Source organism: Pelodiscus sinensis, unplaced genomic scaffold (genome assembly GCF_049634645.1).
Source record: "Pelodiscus sinensis isolate JC-2024 unplaced genomic scaffold, ASM4963464v1 ctg69, whole genome shotgun sequence".
Lineage (NCBI taxonomy): Eukaryota > Metazoa > Chordata > Testudines > Trionychidae > Pelodiscus > Pelodiscus sinensis.
The window spans coordinates 313,305-330,029 of record NW_027465915.1 but is presented as its reverse complement, the minus strand read 5'-3'; the positions used below and the strand labels follow the sequence as shown (position 1 = coordinate 330,029).

The 16,725-nt window shown below is 54.2% G+C and overlaps 1 protein-coding gene across 1 annotated transcript in view; it reads left to right on the top strand.

Moving 5' to 3' along the window:
- Nucleotides 1-16,725, top strand: part of PLXNB1 (plexin B1) — a 288,895-nt gene that overhangs the window by 201,201 nt on the left and 70,969 nt on the right. The window contains exons 14-15 of the mRNA XM_075916670.1: nt 255-380; nt 8,186-8,308. Of these exons, the coding sequence (XP_075772785.1) occupies nt 255-380; nt 8,186-8,308 (249 nt within the window). The remainder of the gene's footprint in view (nt 1-254; nt 381-8,185; nt 8,309-16,725) is intronic.

The window sequence follows — 16,725 nt, the reverse complement described above, 5'->3', positions numbered from 1 at the left end:
TGTAGGTCAGACCTGTCTGAGCCTGTTGCTGCCTGGGCTATGCCAGCTCTCCGGCAGTTCTCAGCACGCTAACTCAATGAGCGCACGCATGGCTAGGGAAGCTGGGAATCCCCTCCAAGGATAGACATAGACAGTGAGCTCAGTTTCCCCGTCTGTGAGGCTGAGATTTCATTCTGTATTTGCCTGTGCTAATTGCACCAGTCAGGCTGAATTCCCTGCACTGTGGGTGCTCATTGTGGGAGTTTGTTTTTCAGACTGAGGAGTTTAACTTGGGTCCTGGAGCTTGTCCCTGTGTGCAGGGCATTCAAGGACCCTCCCTGATTCCAGTCAATGTGGAACAGAAGATAACCCTACTGGGGAAAAACTTCCATCTGTTTCAGGTATGTGCCTGTTGTTTCCCATTAGCACTGAAAAGAGGTTTGCTTGGAGCAGGGCATCCTGTGGGCAGCCTCTAGTCACTCACTTCCCAGATACGTCATATTTGAAGACACCCCTCTGAAGCACTGAGATTCCCTGCACGGCTGAGGTGCTGTCACAGGTGCAAGCTGGCAAGCTCCAGCGTAGTTTCTGGTAACAAAATGGATTTGAATGTCATCTGCGCGTAAGGAGGTGCTGGTGGACTGGTGGGGGAATTGGTCGCCTTCTCCTTTAGAGTCCGGGTATGGTTGCAGCAATGAGATTATCATCCAATTGCATCCTCCCTGCATCAGTGCCAGCACCAGCGGCCCCTTCAGTGCTACTGGCCACGCTTTTGCAAGAGTCCAGAGAGAGCTCGGCCTCCAGCACCCTTATTCCGGTGGCACAGCCTGTGGCACCGGAGCATCTGATGCCCCCACCACCGATCCAGCGCTGGGGCAAGCGAGTGGTCATGGTTCAATGCTCAGAGTAGCACCGTTCCCCAGGCTCTGCCTTGGCCGCGCCTTGGTCGGAGTCCGACTTCTCAACGGATTCCGATGTTGAGTCGGTATGGTCCCGAGTGACACTGTCTCATTCTCAGTCCCAGCGCCGATCCAGGTCCTGGCGCCATTCCCCCTCCCAGCACTTCGAGCGGTATCACAACGCCTCAGGCCAGTCGCTATCACAGATGCTATTGCAGACATGGCCTCTGCAGTGGCAGCATCCCGTCCAGTGGCCCTTCTGGACTCCGCGGGGGTACCATCAGACCCAAGGGAGTGCTCCTTCCACCGTGGGATCCTCTTGTTGGGGACCCTGAGCTCCGCCTTTGGCCACACCTTTACCTGGCGCCCCAGTGATCTGGAGAGAATCACCTCAGCTTCCGTCAGAGGGCACTGGGGATCAAGGCCCCTAAGGCAATGGGCTCCCTCTCAGGGTCACACAAACTTGAAGACTTGACAGTGTGCGAGTACTTGTCATCTTCTCTGGATGAGGCCTTGGAGTTGGCCTCTACATTAATGCCAGCCATGGATTCTCGAGCCCATCAGGACTCCTCTGGAGACTGGCACGGAGTCTCACGGAGCCCGAGCGGGCCTTCGAGGAATTTGACCCGATGGTCGATATCCTTGATGCACAGATACTGTCTTGCATGGCCCTGCCCCTGAATAAAACAGTGGGCAAAATTACCACAGCTCTCTGGCAGATGCCAGCATCCGTACTACTCACGGACAAAAGGGCAGAGCGGCGGTACTTCGTCCCTCAGGCAGGCCATGAGCATTTATTTTCACATCCGCTGTCGGGCTCAATATTAGTGCAGGCTGTTAACCGCCGCTAGTGTCAGGGACAGCCGGTGCCTACTCCCAAGAATAGGGAAGCCACCGGGTGAGACCTATTGGGTCGCAAGGCCTACTCTTCAGGGGGTCTCCTGCTCAGAATTGCTCATCAGCAGGCACTCCTGAGCAGGCAGTGGACAAATATAGGGAGTCACTGCCCCAGGAATGGAGGCAGGAGTATAATGCCTCTTACTATGCCGGGTTCTCTGGGGTTCAAGAAGTGCCAGAGCAATGACCCCATGCCCGTTTCTGATTGCCACACTTTAGGTATGCATTGTTTTGGGGACTCACATGCATCCCAAAAATGCGACCACTGCTGCAACCTTACAGCGAGGGCTAGGAAAGACCAGGAGCTTCAGCTCCAAATGCTGCTGTTTGAAAAAGCGGTGCAGCTGGCAGAGGGAGTGGTGCAGCTGGCTGCTCCCGGGAGACCCGCTAAGGAAAATGGCAGCTTCCCCCTCACCTCACAGATGCCAGAAGAAAAGGGTCTTCCCAGCGAGGTCGTTACCCCCTAACCCCTCTGCCTTAATGAGCATGGGGGATGCATCCGGCACCTCCAGCTTGTCGGTGCCGAGATCCTCAGCAGGCACCATTACATTGGCATCCCACGTTAACCCGGGGATGCACTGGAGAAGTTGCGCTGGCAAACCCCAACACCGGCGCAAGCGACACATCAGCACCTGGCTCTGGGCAAGTCCTCGGCGCCACTTCCCAGTGCTCCTACATCAACAAAGATGCCTCCTCCCTCAGAGGCTACGGCGCAGGCGCTGCAGCATTGAGCGAGCTGTAGCTGATCACGCCTCACCGGCACCTCGTAATAACAACAGCCACACAAGTTCCCTCCCGCTCTCCAGGGCCTTTTTCGTCTTACACATTAGACCTCAGTTGCTCCATGAACACACTGCACTTGCGGAATACGACTAGAGGAGTGTGTGTTCCTCACAGCACTCCTCTCCTATGGCATTTCATCACTATCATCAGTACCATGAAGTACCATACCAACCTCCGTGGTACCCAGACTGGCCATATCCTGCTCCCCATTACCTGCCCTCTTGGGCCCTATGGGAGCACTGGGGATCTCGTAGACACTACTCCATGGCCCCATCTACTCCGGCAAGAAGGTTTCCACCAGCCTCCCCATCCCACACCCTCCCGACCATGGTTGATTCGGAGGAAGAGGAGGGTCAGATCCCTGATGATCACATCAAAATACAGGCTCCAGAGAGCTCTCTTAGAGACAATTACATCTTCATCTCCTGATGAAGCTGTAGTTCAGGAGGACACGTGCACCACTGATGATTTGAAACAATTTAAAGAACTTTTTAAGAGGGTGGCAACCAGGCAAAAGAAGAAGCACCACCGCTTCCTAAAGAACATCCGCCATCCTCTCAGGGAAGGATTACTCTACCAATTGACAAAGCCATTATGGAAGTGTCTGATGACATATGGCAAACACTCACCTCATTCAGTCAACTTCTAAAAGAGCGGACAGGAAGTACTTTGTCCCTGCTAAAGATTTAGATTTCCTTTTCTCCCATCTTCAACCAAATTTGTTGGTGGTGGATGCAGCAAAACAATGTTTGAAAGCCCCACAGTTTATCGGCATCCAATGACAAAGAACAAAGAGAATTAGACCACTTTGGGAGAAAAATATATTCGTCAGCCACACTACAATTCAGAATTGCTAACTACTCAGCGCTTTTAGTAAACCATGATTGACAACTTTTCTAAACTAGCTGAACTTATGGAACACCTCCCTGACTCCAAAAGGCCCATCCTCAGAGCTGTCATCCACGAGGGACATACCATTGCCCTTACGGCACTACTATTGGCGTGGCTGACACAGAGGCTAGAGCAATGGCTACAGCGGTTGTAAGGAGGAGAGCCTCCTGGTTACACACAGCAGGAGTGTCCAGGGACCTGCAGATCAAAGTGGAAGATCTCCCTTTTGGTAAACAAAAGCACTTTGCAGCCAACACAGATGAGATCCTACAAAACAACAAGGACTCTATGCCCCATACAACACAAACAGGGACACCTGCTACAACCGTCCTCAGCACAAACCATGCGATTATATCTGATCTAGACAACGGCTCAGAGGAAGCACTCACCTCAATTACGCTCCTCCAGCTCCCCGGCCCCCAAACAGCAAATTTGAAGTTTTTGTCGAGGGTCTGCCCGACATCCCCAACCATCCAGTGCCAATAAGCCATAAACACCTTTTCACCCACAGGCTGCATCCCTTTTTCCACCATCTGGACTCCAGAACATCGGACCAGTGGGTGCTAGAAATCATCTACATGGGATACACTTCCATCCCTTTTCCTCTCCCCTTCCTCCTCCTCTGTCCTTCTTCAGAGACTCCTCTCAGGCAAGAAATTGATCGGCTCCCCCAACTAGGAGCAATAGAGAGGGTGCTCGATCCATACCTAGGAAGTGGGTTCTCCTCAGCTTACTTCCTGAGCCAAAAACGCACAGGATCCTGGAGACCGATTTTAGATCTCCGCAAGCTAAACAAGTTCCTATGAAAACAGCACTTCAGAATGGTCACACTGGCTTCGATTATTCCTGCACTGGACAAAGGGGTCTAGTTTGCAGCCCTTAGCCTACAGGACACATAACTTCCACATCGCAATCCTCTCACAGACATTACTCCCGCTCCTCTGGAGGAAGGGATCACTTTCAGTACAGAGTCCTCCCCTTCGGATTTTCCTCGGCCCCTTGAGTTTTCTTGACTGCCTCATAAAGGGCCACTTGCAAGCAGAAACCACCAGTATGGTCTCAAAGACCAAGTGTCTCTTCAGTCATCTAGGACTTCTCATAAACGAACAGAAGTCAACTCTATTCCATTCAGCAAATAGGGTTAATTGGCGCTCGCCTCGATTCTGTTTTGGTCCGGGTTTATCTCCCACATCAATGTTTTATCATGCTACAGGACCTAGTAACCACTCTATGAGCCCTTCTACTACTGTACATACCTGCCTTCAATTAATGTGCCATATGGCTGCTACCAAGTATCTTTTCATGTGCGCACACCTCCATTTCTGTGCCCTGCAGCATGGCTAGCATCAGTGTATATGCCATCCTGACATTCACTTCACAAGCGGCTCACCATCCCCAGACATGTGGTGGGCTCTCTCAAACGGTGGCTATACCCCCCCATCTCCTCTCAGGGGTTCCCTTCCACCAACCCGAGCTCTCAATACAAATTACGATGGACTCCTCACTGGTAGGGTGAGGCAAACAGATGGTTACCACACAAAGCAGTACTACAAATCAACCTTCTCGAGCTCAGAGCAATCAGAAGTGTGAGTGCGCATTTTGCTTCTACCATTACCAACCACACCATGCGTATACTCACAGACAATATGACAACCATATTTTATATAAACGGACAGGGAGGAGCTCGTTCTCGGTCCCTTTGTGCCAAAGCCATCTGCCTCTGGAACTGGTGCATCCATCATGGCATAACTTTAAGAGCATCATACCTACCCGGGGTCAACAACTTCATGGCAGATACTCTGAGTCACAATTTTTTCACAGACCACGAATGGGAGCTGCACCCACTGGTGACCGCGTCTGTCTTTCGCAGATGGGGCTACCCAGCAATAGACCTCTTTGCTACCTGGAGTGATGCCAAGTCTCTCTGCTTCTGTTCCAGAGCCAGACTGAGCAAGGGCTCCATGGGAGATGCATTCCTAATCATCTGGAACAAACCTTTGCATTATGCCTTTCCCCCCATCCTACTCATCCCCAGAATCCTGCATAAGATCCGGTTGGACAGGGCTTGAGTCATCCTAATAGCTCCATCCTGGTCCAGACAGACCTGGTTCCCGTATCTTCAACGCATGTTTGTTGAACCACCTTATCCACTTCCATGTCAACACAATTTTTTCTCTTAGAACTGGGGCAAGCTACTCCACCCTCAACTTCATACACTTCACCTCCACACCTGGCTCCTTTCTGGTTCCATGACATTGAATCCCAGTGCCCTGAACAAGTAAGAACCATCTACCTGCAAAGCAGAAGACTATCAACCAGAACCATTTACCTGCAGAAATGGAAATGGTTCTCATCCAGGTGTTGACAGATGCACATTGATCCCTATAAGGCTCTGCTTCATTCTGTCCTTGACTACATATAACATCTAAAAAGTGGAGGCCTATCCATCGTCTCCGTCAGGGTACATTTGGCAGCAATTACGGCCTTCCACTAGCAAATCGATGGATCATCGGTCTTCGCTTATCCCATCTCCAGGAGATTCCTCAAGGGCCTCCAGAACCTCTACCCTCCACGGAGGCCCCCACAGCTCTCATGTGACTTCAATTTGGTTTTAGACTGCCGTACGAGGCCCCTCTTTGAGCCCATGGCCAGCTGCTCCCTCTCTATTCTTACAAGGAAGGTGCTGTTTTTAGTAGCCATCACCTCAGCAAGGAGGGTTAGTGAGATGGGGGCACTAATGGCCGGACAACCCTACATGATATTTGCCAAAGACAAATAACTTTATGGCTGCATCCGTCATTTCTATCCAAAATCAGCACCTCCTTTCATATTAATGAGCCCATAGTTCTACCTACTTTTTTTCCCAAACCCCATGTATCCACAAGGGGTGCCGTGCTCCGTACTCTGCACATTTGGTGGGCTGTGGCATTTTATATAGACAAGACACAGCTATTCCGCAAATCACCACGCCTCTTTGTATCCATTGTAAACCACTCACAGAGCACACCAATCTCAGCCTGTCGGGAGGCTCCCCTCTCGTTTGGGGTTGCCGCCCGCATCCGGGGCATAATTCAGACTACCCGGTCCTAGTCCCAAAGTGTGATGCCCCTTTATTAGGGGAAATACGACTCACTGGCCTAGTCCTGGGCTTGCAGGCCCTGAAGCCTAGTCCCAAAGTATGGTGCCCCTTTATCAGAGGGAATACGGCCCACCGGCCTCATCTGAACGTACACTGCCCCTGTATTAGGGGAAGTACGGCCTCCCGGCCTGGTCCTTGGTACACAGGCTCTGTGGCCTAGTCCTTTAGCCGAACCCCCACTTGCCGGGGTCCAGGGCAGGAGGGGTGGGGGCCCGACCCAGCGGGGGGTGGCTCCCAGCACTGGCTCGGGGCTCCTCCCCGCAACGCGCTTTCCAGCTCCCTGCCCTTCCCCCGGCGCGTGGCGGCGCCACCTGTTGGTGCGAGTCGGGCGCTGTAGCGGCCCTTCCCCAGTCCGCCTGGGTCCCGGGGGGCTGACCGGCAGCTCCCTCCTTGGGGTCGGGCCCGGCTTGGGCCTGGCAGCAGCGCGTTCAGCGGGCCTGGCGACTCCCTCTCAGGCGGTCCGGTCTGCAGCTCGAGCGGCTGGGCGCTAGCTCCAGCTCTGGCCACCGTCTGCCCCTGCTGAGCAGGCTTTCAGCCTTTTATACCTTGGCTCCCCTGGGAGCATGCCCAGTAGGGCTGTGTGGGTGGGGTCCTCTCCGCCCCCGGCGCCAGGTGGTTGCCCTGGGCTTGAGTGCGGGGCGGGGCCACCCCGTCACACAGCCCTACGTATTTCCAAACTGATATCTTCTTGTATACTGCAATGCCACTCTCTTTGCAATAAGCTTCTAACAGCTCCACCAAAAGCACATTTCACCCGTGCTAAAGCAACATCTATGACTTTCCTAAACAACGTGCCTCTTAAAGATACCAACTGGGCAGCCACTTGGTCATCCAACCATACCTTAGTCAGGCGTTACGCTATCATGCCTCAGCTAACAGCTAATACAGTGGTGGCTACAGCGGTAGTATCTGCTGCTGCCAAGCAGTAACTCCGGGTCCACCATCCAGACTGAATACTGCCTTGTAGTCACCAACAGTGGAGCACCCACGGGGACATCACCAGAAGAACAAAAGGGAGCTACTCACCTCGTGCTGTAATGACTGTTCTTCGAGGTGTGTTTCCCCGTGGGTGCTCCACGATCCTCCCCTCTGTTCATTGCCCTGGCTTCTTGGGAGTAGATGAGCAACTGAAATGAGGGGGGGGGGATTGGCATGTGCAGCCTGATTGATAACTGCTAGGAAAAAGTTCCGAACTGCATCTCCAGAGATGACCTGTCGCCAGCAGTGGAGCATCCGCGGGGACACGCACCTCGGAGAACAGTAGTTACTGCACAGTGAGTAACTCCCTTTTACTATTCTTCGTCAAGTGTTGGTTCTTGTCCATTCCAATAGGTGTGTGTGCATTCCGCATACACAGTTGCTGAAGGTTTCTCCTCTAGTGGCAACCATCAGCCTGGCTGGGGAGCTCACAGGAGGGTCCTGAGATTAATAATCAGCAGCCTCCGTTACCAAGTTACTGGGCCATTGTTGGCTCTCCGTGTTGCACAGTGACAAGAACAGAAGTTATGTAGGGGGAGGAGAGCATGGAAGTCACTGTATGTAGGTTTGGCCACGTGAGTGGATACTGGTGAAACTGTCTCTCTCTTCCTGATTGTAGGATCAGCAATGGGATTACGAGTGTGTCCTGATTTTAGAGGGGAGGACAGTAGTAATGGATGCTTATGTTGAGGGGGATGAAGCAAACCGATCTCTCTGCTACATCACGTGTCAGCTACACCAAGTAAGTAGTTGAGATGGCAGAAGCCATCCAGACTTCCCAGTAATCCAGTCTCATCCATGTTTTTGTTGATGATCCTCTTAGTCTGACTGAAGAGGAGACTGAAAACTACTTAAATTGTGAGCTCTGTGGGGCAGAGACTATGTTCCTGTTCTGTGTTTGCGGTGCCTGGCACAATGGGGCCCTGATCCCTGAGGTTGTTGTAAGACAAGTAATAATAATAATTAAGTCTTCACCTGGCAGAAGGTTAGTTTTCTCAGTGCCATAGTTCACTGATAATGCCATGATTGTAGCAGAGAACAATGCCATCCCCTTGATCCGAAAGGTCAGCTCCTTACCCCTTCAGTGAGCACTCTGTCTCATCCACCAGCAGTGCTTTGTGTACTGTTGGGCTCTTCTGGCACGGGGGACAGCTCCTTTGCAGAAAGCCTCTTGGAGAAAACCAGAACAGAAAGTCAGATAGACACAAGCATGAGGTCTATGGCGTACACTGTCCCAGCCTGCTGAGGGTGCTAGAATTATTCTGGGCTTTTGCATCAGGAAACAGAGGATTTCTGACCTGGAGAGTTTGGGCTGTTTCTACCAGCATGAGAGATTTTAGGGCAGTTTTGGAGGGGCATGAGAAATGCAGTAGAGAGATTTGTAAATGGCCTGGAGTGGATGGCACATACAGCTGTCCCTGTCTGGGCAATATCTGTTGTAGTAGTTTCTCTGATTGCCCTTGAGAGGCCTAGAAGATTGAAACATGGTGAGGGCGTGGGGTCATTCGACTCCTGTGATGGGCAGGGGAGGTCAGGCAATGGTGTTATGGTGAGGATGCAAAGGCATGATGAGGCAAATATAATGGATTCTTCTTCAAGTGCTTGCTTGTGTTGAATCTCTTCCAGGTGGGTGTGACCCATGTGCAGTTTTTGGAGATTTTTGCCTTAGCAGTATCCACAGGGTCAGCTGTGGCATCCTCTAGAGTGCTACACTCTTGTGTCTGGTATATTAGTTGCCGTCGCCCTTGTGCCTCCTCAGTTTCTTCATCCCACCAGTGATGGTTGGTCTGGGCGCCTTTCCCTTCCCTAGCAAGTGGTCAGTGCTTTTTCTCCTTTGTTTTTTGTTTGTGTTGTGTGCACGTGCCACATGCACAGCTGTCAGAAAGTAGCGGCTACCTGTTGGGTCGGCTGTGGAGCTCCAGCATATCTGGCACTGAGGCACATCACAACATGGGGAGCCTCAACACCATTTGAGCTCTGGCTCATACGTTGGCTGCTGGCCTGCTTGGAGCCATTACACTTCATCCTGAGATTGCTCTTCTCAGTGCCTCACCTTGACGATCCTGGTATCCGTCTCGATCTCTGCACCACTAATTTCCTAGACCCCACTTGCACTCTTAGTGCCACTCCTCTTCCCAGCACTGCTCAGGGTTCCTGTACTAGTTAAGATTGTCATCCTGAAGGTGGTCCAAGTCTTGTCGTTCGGCACTGCATTTCTTCAATGCAACTGGCTGCGTTCCCCCTCCCCCATAGCCTCCTTGTTCCGGTTCATCTCATCTCCCTCTGGAAAAGCATTGGTTGCTTCAGATCAATTGATGGTAGCAGTCCCTCATCCCCCTAAATACCTGTGCGCCCCTCAGGGGCCTCCGCAGTGACGATTTTGGATGACATGGATGTTCCATCAGGCTCAGGGCACACTGCCAATGGGCTCCTCTCCAGCCCGCTGGGACCCCGGGTCCCAGAAGTGACCGTGACAAGAGATGGTGCCACCCCTCTCATTGCTGTCCCCCCCCCCCCTTTGGACCTGACTTTGCCCCTGTTGGGCCAGCTTGAAGACCTGGCCCTGCCTTTGGCCTCTTTTTCCTCCCCGGATGAGGAGGTGGCATGCATGTCCATCACAGGCCCTTCACGCATGGACTACATACTACGCTAGACATCCTACCAGGTGGAGAAGGTAGTTGAGCAGGATGACCCCAAGGTTGAAATCCTGGCTCCAGAGGGTCCTTCCAGGGTGACAGTTGCCATCATAAAGATTATCCAGTCTTCAGCCAAGACCATCCGGCAAACCCTGGCCCCTAGCTCCCTGACAGTGAAAGGAATGGAGCAAAAGTACTTTGACCTGGTCAAGGGTTTTGAATACTTGTTCACCCACTCTCCATCAGGCTCACTCCTGGTGGAGACAGTGAATGAGAAGGAGAGGCAGGATCACCAGGACCTCGTGCCCAAGCTGAGAGTTGGATTTATCCAGAGGCCATAAGATATTCTCTGTCTTATTCTCTATCCCTGTGGTAATGACTCCTAACATTGTTTGCTTTTTTGATGTTTTCAGAGGACTACCCACAATGACTGCAAGATCTCTCTCTTCAGTAGTTATAGCTAAATTAGTCCCTACCATTTTGTATGGATAGTTAGGATTATTTTTTCCAATGTGCATTATTTTGCTTTTATCAACATTAAAATTATGTTGCCATTTTGTTGCCCAATTACCTACTTTTGTGAGGTCCTTTTTGAAGCTATTTACAGTCTGTTTTGTTCTTAACTATCTTGAGCTGTTTAATATCATCTGCAAAATTTTGCCACCTCCCTGTTTATCCCTTTCTCCAGGTCATTTATAAATATATTGGATAGGATTGGTCCCGGTATGGACCGTTGGGGAACACTAATTACCTCTCTCAATTCAGAAAACTGTTCAGGGTTACTAGTGGATGCATTTCTGATCCCTCAGGGGTTTGACTACTTCATATCCCTTAAACAGCAAGGTTTGGCAACCTCATCACAGAAGTATAGAATCCCAGAACTAGAAGAGACCTTGAGAGGCCATCGAGGCCAAGACTAAGCACCATCTAGATCAGGGGTTGGCAACCTTTTCAAACCAAAGAGCCAAACTACATCAAAATTCTGAACAAGTGGTCAACAGAGAGCTGTATAAGAATGCTCTTTTGCATGCCTGAAAACGTACAGCTTAATATTATTGATAATTGACATGACTGATAATAGCATAAATGAAACCTTGTACTCACTGACTTTATTTAATGGAACTTCAGCTGCTGCATCTTTTCGCACATTTCTTTGAAGTTTACATCATAACTGTTGCAATCCAGCTTCATGCCCACATTCATGTTGCCTTCTGTCAATCTTATGGTGGGGGCTGGGGATGTGGGGGAGCAGGAGTCTGCATTGGAGTGTACGAGGGGCTCGGAGGGGTTGGGTGTATGATGGACTCAGGGCACAAGGTTGGGAGGTGTGAGGGTGCACAAGTGTTGTGGCAGGGATGTGGGAGTGCAGGAGATGGAGGATGTGGGGATAGGAGGGGCTCAGGGAAGGGGCTTCAGGTGTTTGATGGGCACAGGGTTGGGGTAGGGGGTACAGTAGTTTATGAGGTTGCTGGGGTTTGGCCCCCAGTTGAGGGCTTATTGGCCAGGCTTCATGTTTACATAAAGTAAAACATTATGTCCAACACAAAGGGTTTCAACGTTGTCTTTGTTTATGGAAGAGGTAGGGAACATATTTGGGTTGGGGGCCATTGTCCCGCAGAAAAATCATTCTGGGATCACACAAGTGAGAAGCCAAAAACCTCCAATCCTCACTAATATGGGCCCAACTGAGATGCCTCGCTCCCCTGGCACTCGAGCCCGAGGGTGGAGGAGGGGAGGGAGAACTGAGATTCAAGGCCTCAGGCCAGTTTAACTCTTCTGGGGTTCCAGGGCTAGAGGATTTTGTGGGCCCTCCAAGGCTCTGGGGTGGGGCCAAAAATGAGGTGTCCAGTGTATGGGACAGAGCTGCCAGTGAGTGGGATAGGGATGGAGGTGCAGAATCTGATTGGGAGGTAGGGTGCAGGAATAAGCTGGGGGTGGGTGTCTGGCCAGGGGGGAGGGGGCAGGAGCAGGGTGAGGGTGGGTGTCTGGCCAGGAAGGGGAGGGGGCAGGCGCAGGGTGAGGGTGGGTGTCTGGCCAGGGAGGGGAGGGGGCAGGCGCAGGGTGAGGGTGGGTGTCTGGCCAGGGAGGGGAGGGGGCAGGCGCAGGGTGAGGGTGGGTGTCTGGCCAGGGAGGGGAGGGGGCAGGCGCAGGGTGAGGGTGGGTGTCTGGCCGGGGAGGGGAGGGGGCAGGCGCAGGGTGAGGGTGGGTGTCTGGCCGGGGGGGGGAGGGGGCAGGCGCAGGGTGAGGGTGGGTGTCTGGCCGGGGGGGGAGGGGGCAGGCGCAGGGTGAGGGTGGGTGTCTGGCCAGGGAGGGGAGGGGGCAGGCGCAGGGTGAGGGTGGGGGTCTGGCCAGGGGGGGGAGGGGGCAGGCGCAGGGTGAGGGTGGGGGTCTGGCCAGGGAGGGGAGGGGGCAGGCGCAGGGTGAGGGTGGGGGTCTGGCCAGGGAGGGGAGGGGGCAGGCGCAGGGTGAGGGTGGGGGTCTGGCCAGGGAGGGGAGGGGGCAGGCGCAGGGTGAGGGTGGGGGTCTGGCCAGGGAGGGGAGGGGGCAGGCGCAGGGTGAGGGTGGGGGTCTGGCCAGGGGGGGGAGGGGGCAGGCGCAGGGTGAGGGTGGGGGTCTGGCCAGGGGGGGGAGGGGGCAGGCGCAGGGTGAGGGTGGGGGTCTGGCCAGGGAGGGGAGGGGGCAGGCGCAGGGTGAGGGTGGGGGTCTGGCCAGGGAGGGGAGGGGGCAGGCGCAGGGTGAGGGTGGGGGTCTGGCCAGGGGGGGGAGGGGGCAGGCGCAGGGTGAGGGTGGGGGTCTGGCCAGGGGGGGGAGGGGGCAGGCGCAGGGTGAGGGTGGGGGTCTGGCCAGGGAGGGGAGGGGGCAGGCGCAGGGTGAGGGTGGGTGTCTGGCCAGGGAGGGGAGGGGGCAGGCGCAGGGTGAGGGTGGGTGTCTGGCCAGGGGGGGGAGGGGGCAGGCGCAGGGTGAGGGTGGGTGTCTGGCCAGGGGGGGGAGGGGGCAGGCGCAGGGTGAGGGTGGGTGTCTGGCCAGGGGGGGGAGGGGGCAGGCGCAGGGTGAGGGTGGGTGTCTGGCCGGGGGGGGGAGGGGGCAGGCGCAGGGTGAGGGTGGGTGTCTGGCCAGGGAGGGGAGGGGGCAGGCGCAGGGTGAGGGTGGGTGTCTGGCCAGGGGGGAGGGGGCAGGCGCAGGGTGAGGGTGGGTGTCTGGCCAGGGAGGGGAGGGGGCAGGCGCAGGGTGAGGGTGGGTGTCTGGCCAGGGAGGGGAGGGGGCAGGCGCAGGGTGAGGGTGGGTGTCTGGCCGGGGGGGGGAGGGGGCAGGCGCAGGGTGAGGGTGGGTGTCTGGCCAGGGAGGGGAGGGGGCAGGCGCAGGGTGAGGGTGGGTGTCTGGCCAGGGGGGAGGGGGCAGGCGCAGGGTGAGGGTGGGTGTCTGGCCAGGGAGGGGAGGGGGCAGGCGCAGGGTGAGGGTGGGGGTCTGGCCAGGGGGGGGAGGGGGCAGGCGCAGGGTGAGGGTGGGTGTCTGGCCAGGGGGGGGAGGGGGCAGGCGCAGGGTGAGGGTGGGTGTCTGGCCAGGGAGGGGAGGGGGCAGGCGCAGGGTGAGGGTGGGTGTCTGGCCAGGGGGGAGGGGGCAGGCGCAGGGTGAGGGTGGGTGTCTGGCCAGGGAGGGGAGGGGGCAGGCGCAGGGTGAGGGTGGGTGTCTGGCCAGGGGGGAGGGGGCAGGCGCAGGGTGAGGGTGGGTGTCTGGCCAGGGGGGGGAGGGGGCAGGCGCAGGCTGTGGGTTCAGTGTTTCGGCGCAGAGGGGGCAGGGTCTGGGCGGCACTTACTAGCTTTTTGTGCCTGTGCTGCTTTCAGGTTCCCTGTCCCAGGCATGGCTTCCCCTTGCTCCATTTGCTGGATTCTGGGCTATGGAGCAGCGGCAGGATCCCCAGCCTGGGAGCCGGCCACAAGGAGAACCAGACCTTGAGGGGCCTCGGTGGGACGGGCCCTGAGACCGTGCCAATGGGCCCCCTCAGCCTCGCACATGCTGTCTAACAGCAGCAGTGCCCGCTCCCATCGCCGCCACAGCCTGGCTGGTACCTGCTGCTCTCCAGGGATGATAAATTGCAGGCAGCGCTGGAAGAAGTGCGTGTGTCACGCCTCATCCCCAAAGCCCAGATCCTCCACTGCCATCTTAGCCACCCTCCCCCTGCAGACCCTGTGCACTCAATGTGCACCTCCACCACATGGCTCCAGTCTTGCAGGGGGTGTGATGCTGGATCGCCAGTATGAGCTCTGTGTTGCAGGGGGGAGCAAGTTCAAGCTGTGAGACGTATTTGGCTCCTAAGTGAGCCATAGGTTGCTGACCCCTGATCTAGATCATCCCTGATAGGTGTCTGTCCAACCTGCTCTTAAATATCTCCAGTGGAGATCCCACAACCTCCTAGGCAATTTATTCCAGTGCTTAACCACCCTGATAGGAAGTTTCTCCTAACATCCAAACTAAACCTGCTGTGCTGCAGTTTAAGCCCATTGCTTCTTGTCCTATTATCAGAGGCCAAGGTGAACAATTTTTTTCCTTCCTCCTTATGACACCCTTTTAGATACTTGAAAACCGCTAGCATGTCCCCTCTCAGTCTTCTCTTTTCTAACTAAACAAACCCAGTTATTTCAGTCTTCCCTTATAGGTCATGTTTTCTAAGCCTTTAATTATTTTTGTTGCTCTTCTCTGGACCCTCCCCAATTTCTCCACATCTTTCTTGAAATGTGGTACCCAGAACTCGACACAGTACTCCAACTGAGGCCTAATCAGTGCAGAGTAGAGCGGAAGAACTTCTCCTGTCTTGCTCACAACATTCCTGTTCATGCATCCCAGAATCATGCGAGAACTGTATCATACTGGTGTTCTATCCAGGAAAGGCAGGTGGCTCTGACTTTGTGATCCTCCTGACATTGTTTCTTCAAGAAAACATGGGTTATGTTTGCTCCACCGGTCCCTTAGACATGGGGACCCTTCCAGGTCTTGGGGTCTTAGTTTGTCTCCCATATAGTGTGTCCTATTTCTTTTCGCTAGCCCCCCTTAAGCTTCTTCACTCATTTTATGACGACTTGCGCACCCTGTTCCTGCCCTTCCTGGCTATTTGAGTTTCAGAACTCACAGTTAATGGCAGTTAGGACAAGGTCCTGACCACCCCCAGCCTGTTGCCATCCAAACTTTCCCTGAATCTCCAGAGGTATCTGGCCACCAGATGGATTTTCTCCTCTCCATGAACACAAGACAGTTTTAAACTCTCTCCTGACACCATCCAGTTGGTCTTCATCTTGCAAGTGCTGAGCAAGAAGCGTCATTCAGTGGCAGTCATCACTCATGTCCCTTGTCAGTGCCCAATCTCATAGACATTGTGGGTGTCCCTTTTGATTGATTCCCGAGGGGTACTGCAGAACTCAGATTACTGTCTATATGGGGCAATTCCCCTTGAAGTGTCCTAACCCCCGAACTGGTAGCACACAATTTGTTGGTGTATGGGAGGGGTCATCTTGTCCTCCACCTTGTTCTCATTTGTGGGTTCTCTCCTTTCTTGCCTGTGTCATGTCTGCTGGTTCGTTAGAGATGCTCACCTCCGCAAAATCCCCAGGAGTTTTACAGCAGCTCCTAATGAGGCAGGTTGATATGCCCACATCCAAACTCTGCCGAGCTAGGAGTGACTCTGTAGCAATTGTTCTAGTTTGGTAGTGTCCATGACCGCCTCAGCTCTTCAGTCATCTGGCCTCAGCTACCTAGTGGCCTAGTCTGTGTTCCCTTGGCCACCTTTGCAACTGAGTTTTCTGCCTGTACCATTCTTCACAGAGCCCCATGGATCTAGAATGGCTGCTTTTACAATTCCATAGGCAGCTGCTTGTGCATCATGCAGTGCCATGTGCCTTGCTTGTGCTGCTACTCAGCATAAGGAGCTCACTGGGCCCATACCCGCTTCTCATGCCATGCTCTCAATGTCAACTACAAGGCCTGGGGGTCATTTGTTAGGCCCGTCTCTCAGAGCCCTGTGTCTACCACCTGGCTCTCACTCCCTGCCAGGAGATTAACCTGCATCTCCAGGAGCTGTTGCTCTGCCTGTCAGGATGACAAGGCCTGTCCCGCTTGTCGCTGGGTCTGCTGAAACTCTGGATGGATTTTCTGAAACGCCATTTGCTCTTCCACTGCGCAGCACATACTTTTCACCATGGTTCCTCGTTCCCTGCCTCCAGCCCTCTCCTATACCAGAAAATGGAAGATCTCAGACAAGCCCCCCCGTTCTCACAGGATGCGGGTTCCTCACCTGGATCCCTCCCCCGCAAAGAGCCCTAATGCACACATACCAGTGCCAAGTTCAAATCCTTGTACTTTACTTACAATGTACTTCACAAGTGTTTACTCCCCACAGCATGAAGCTTTCCCCCAAGTCTTTTCCTCCTACCAAGGCTCAGCGTGGGGTAGAGAGAAGAAATCACAATTGTCTGAGATTTTAGGCTTCTCTGGTCTTTCCTTCCAGCCATTACTATTGCTGGCTCAGACCTTG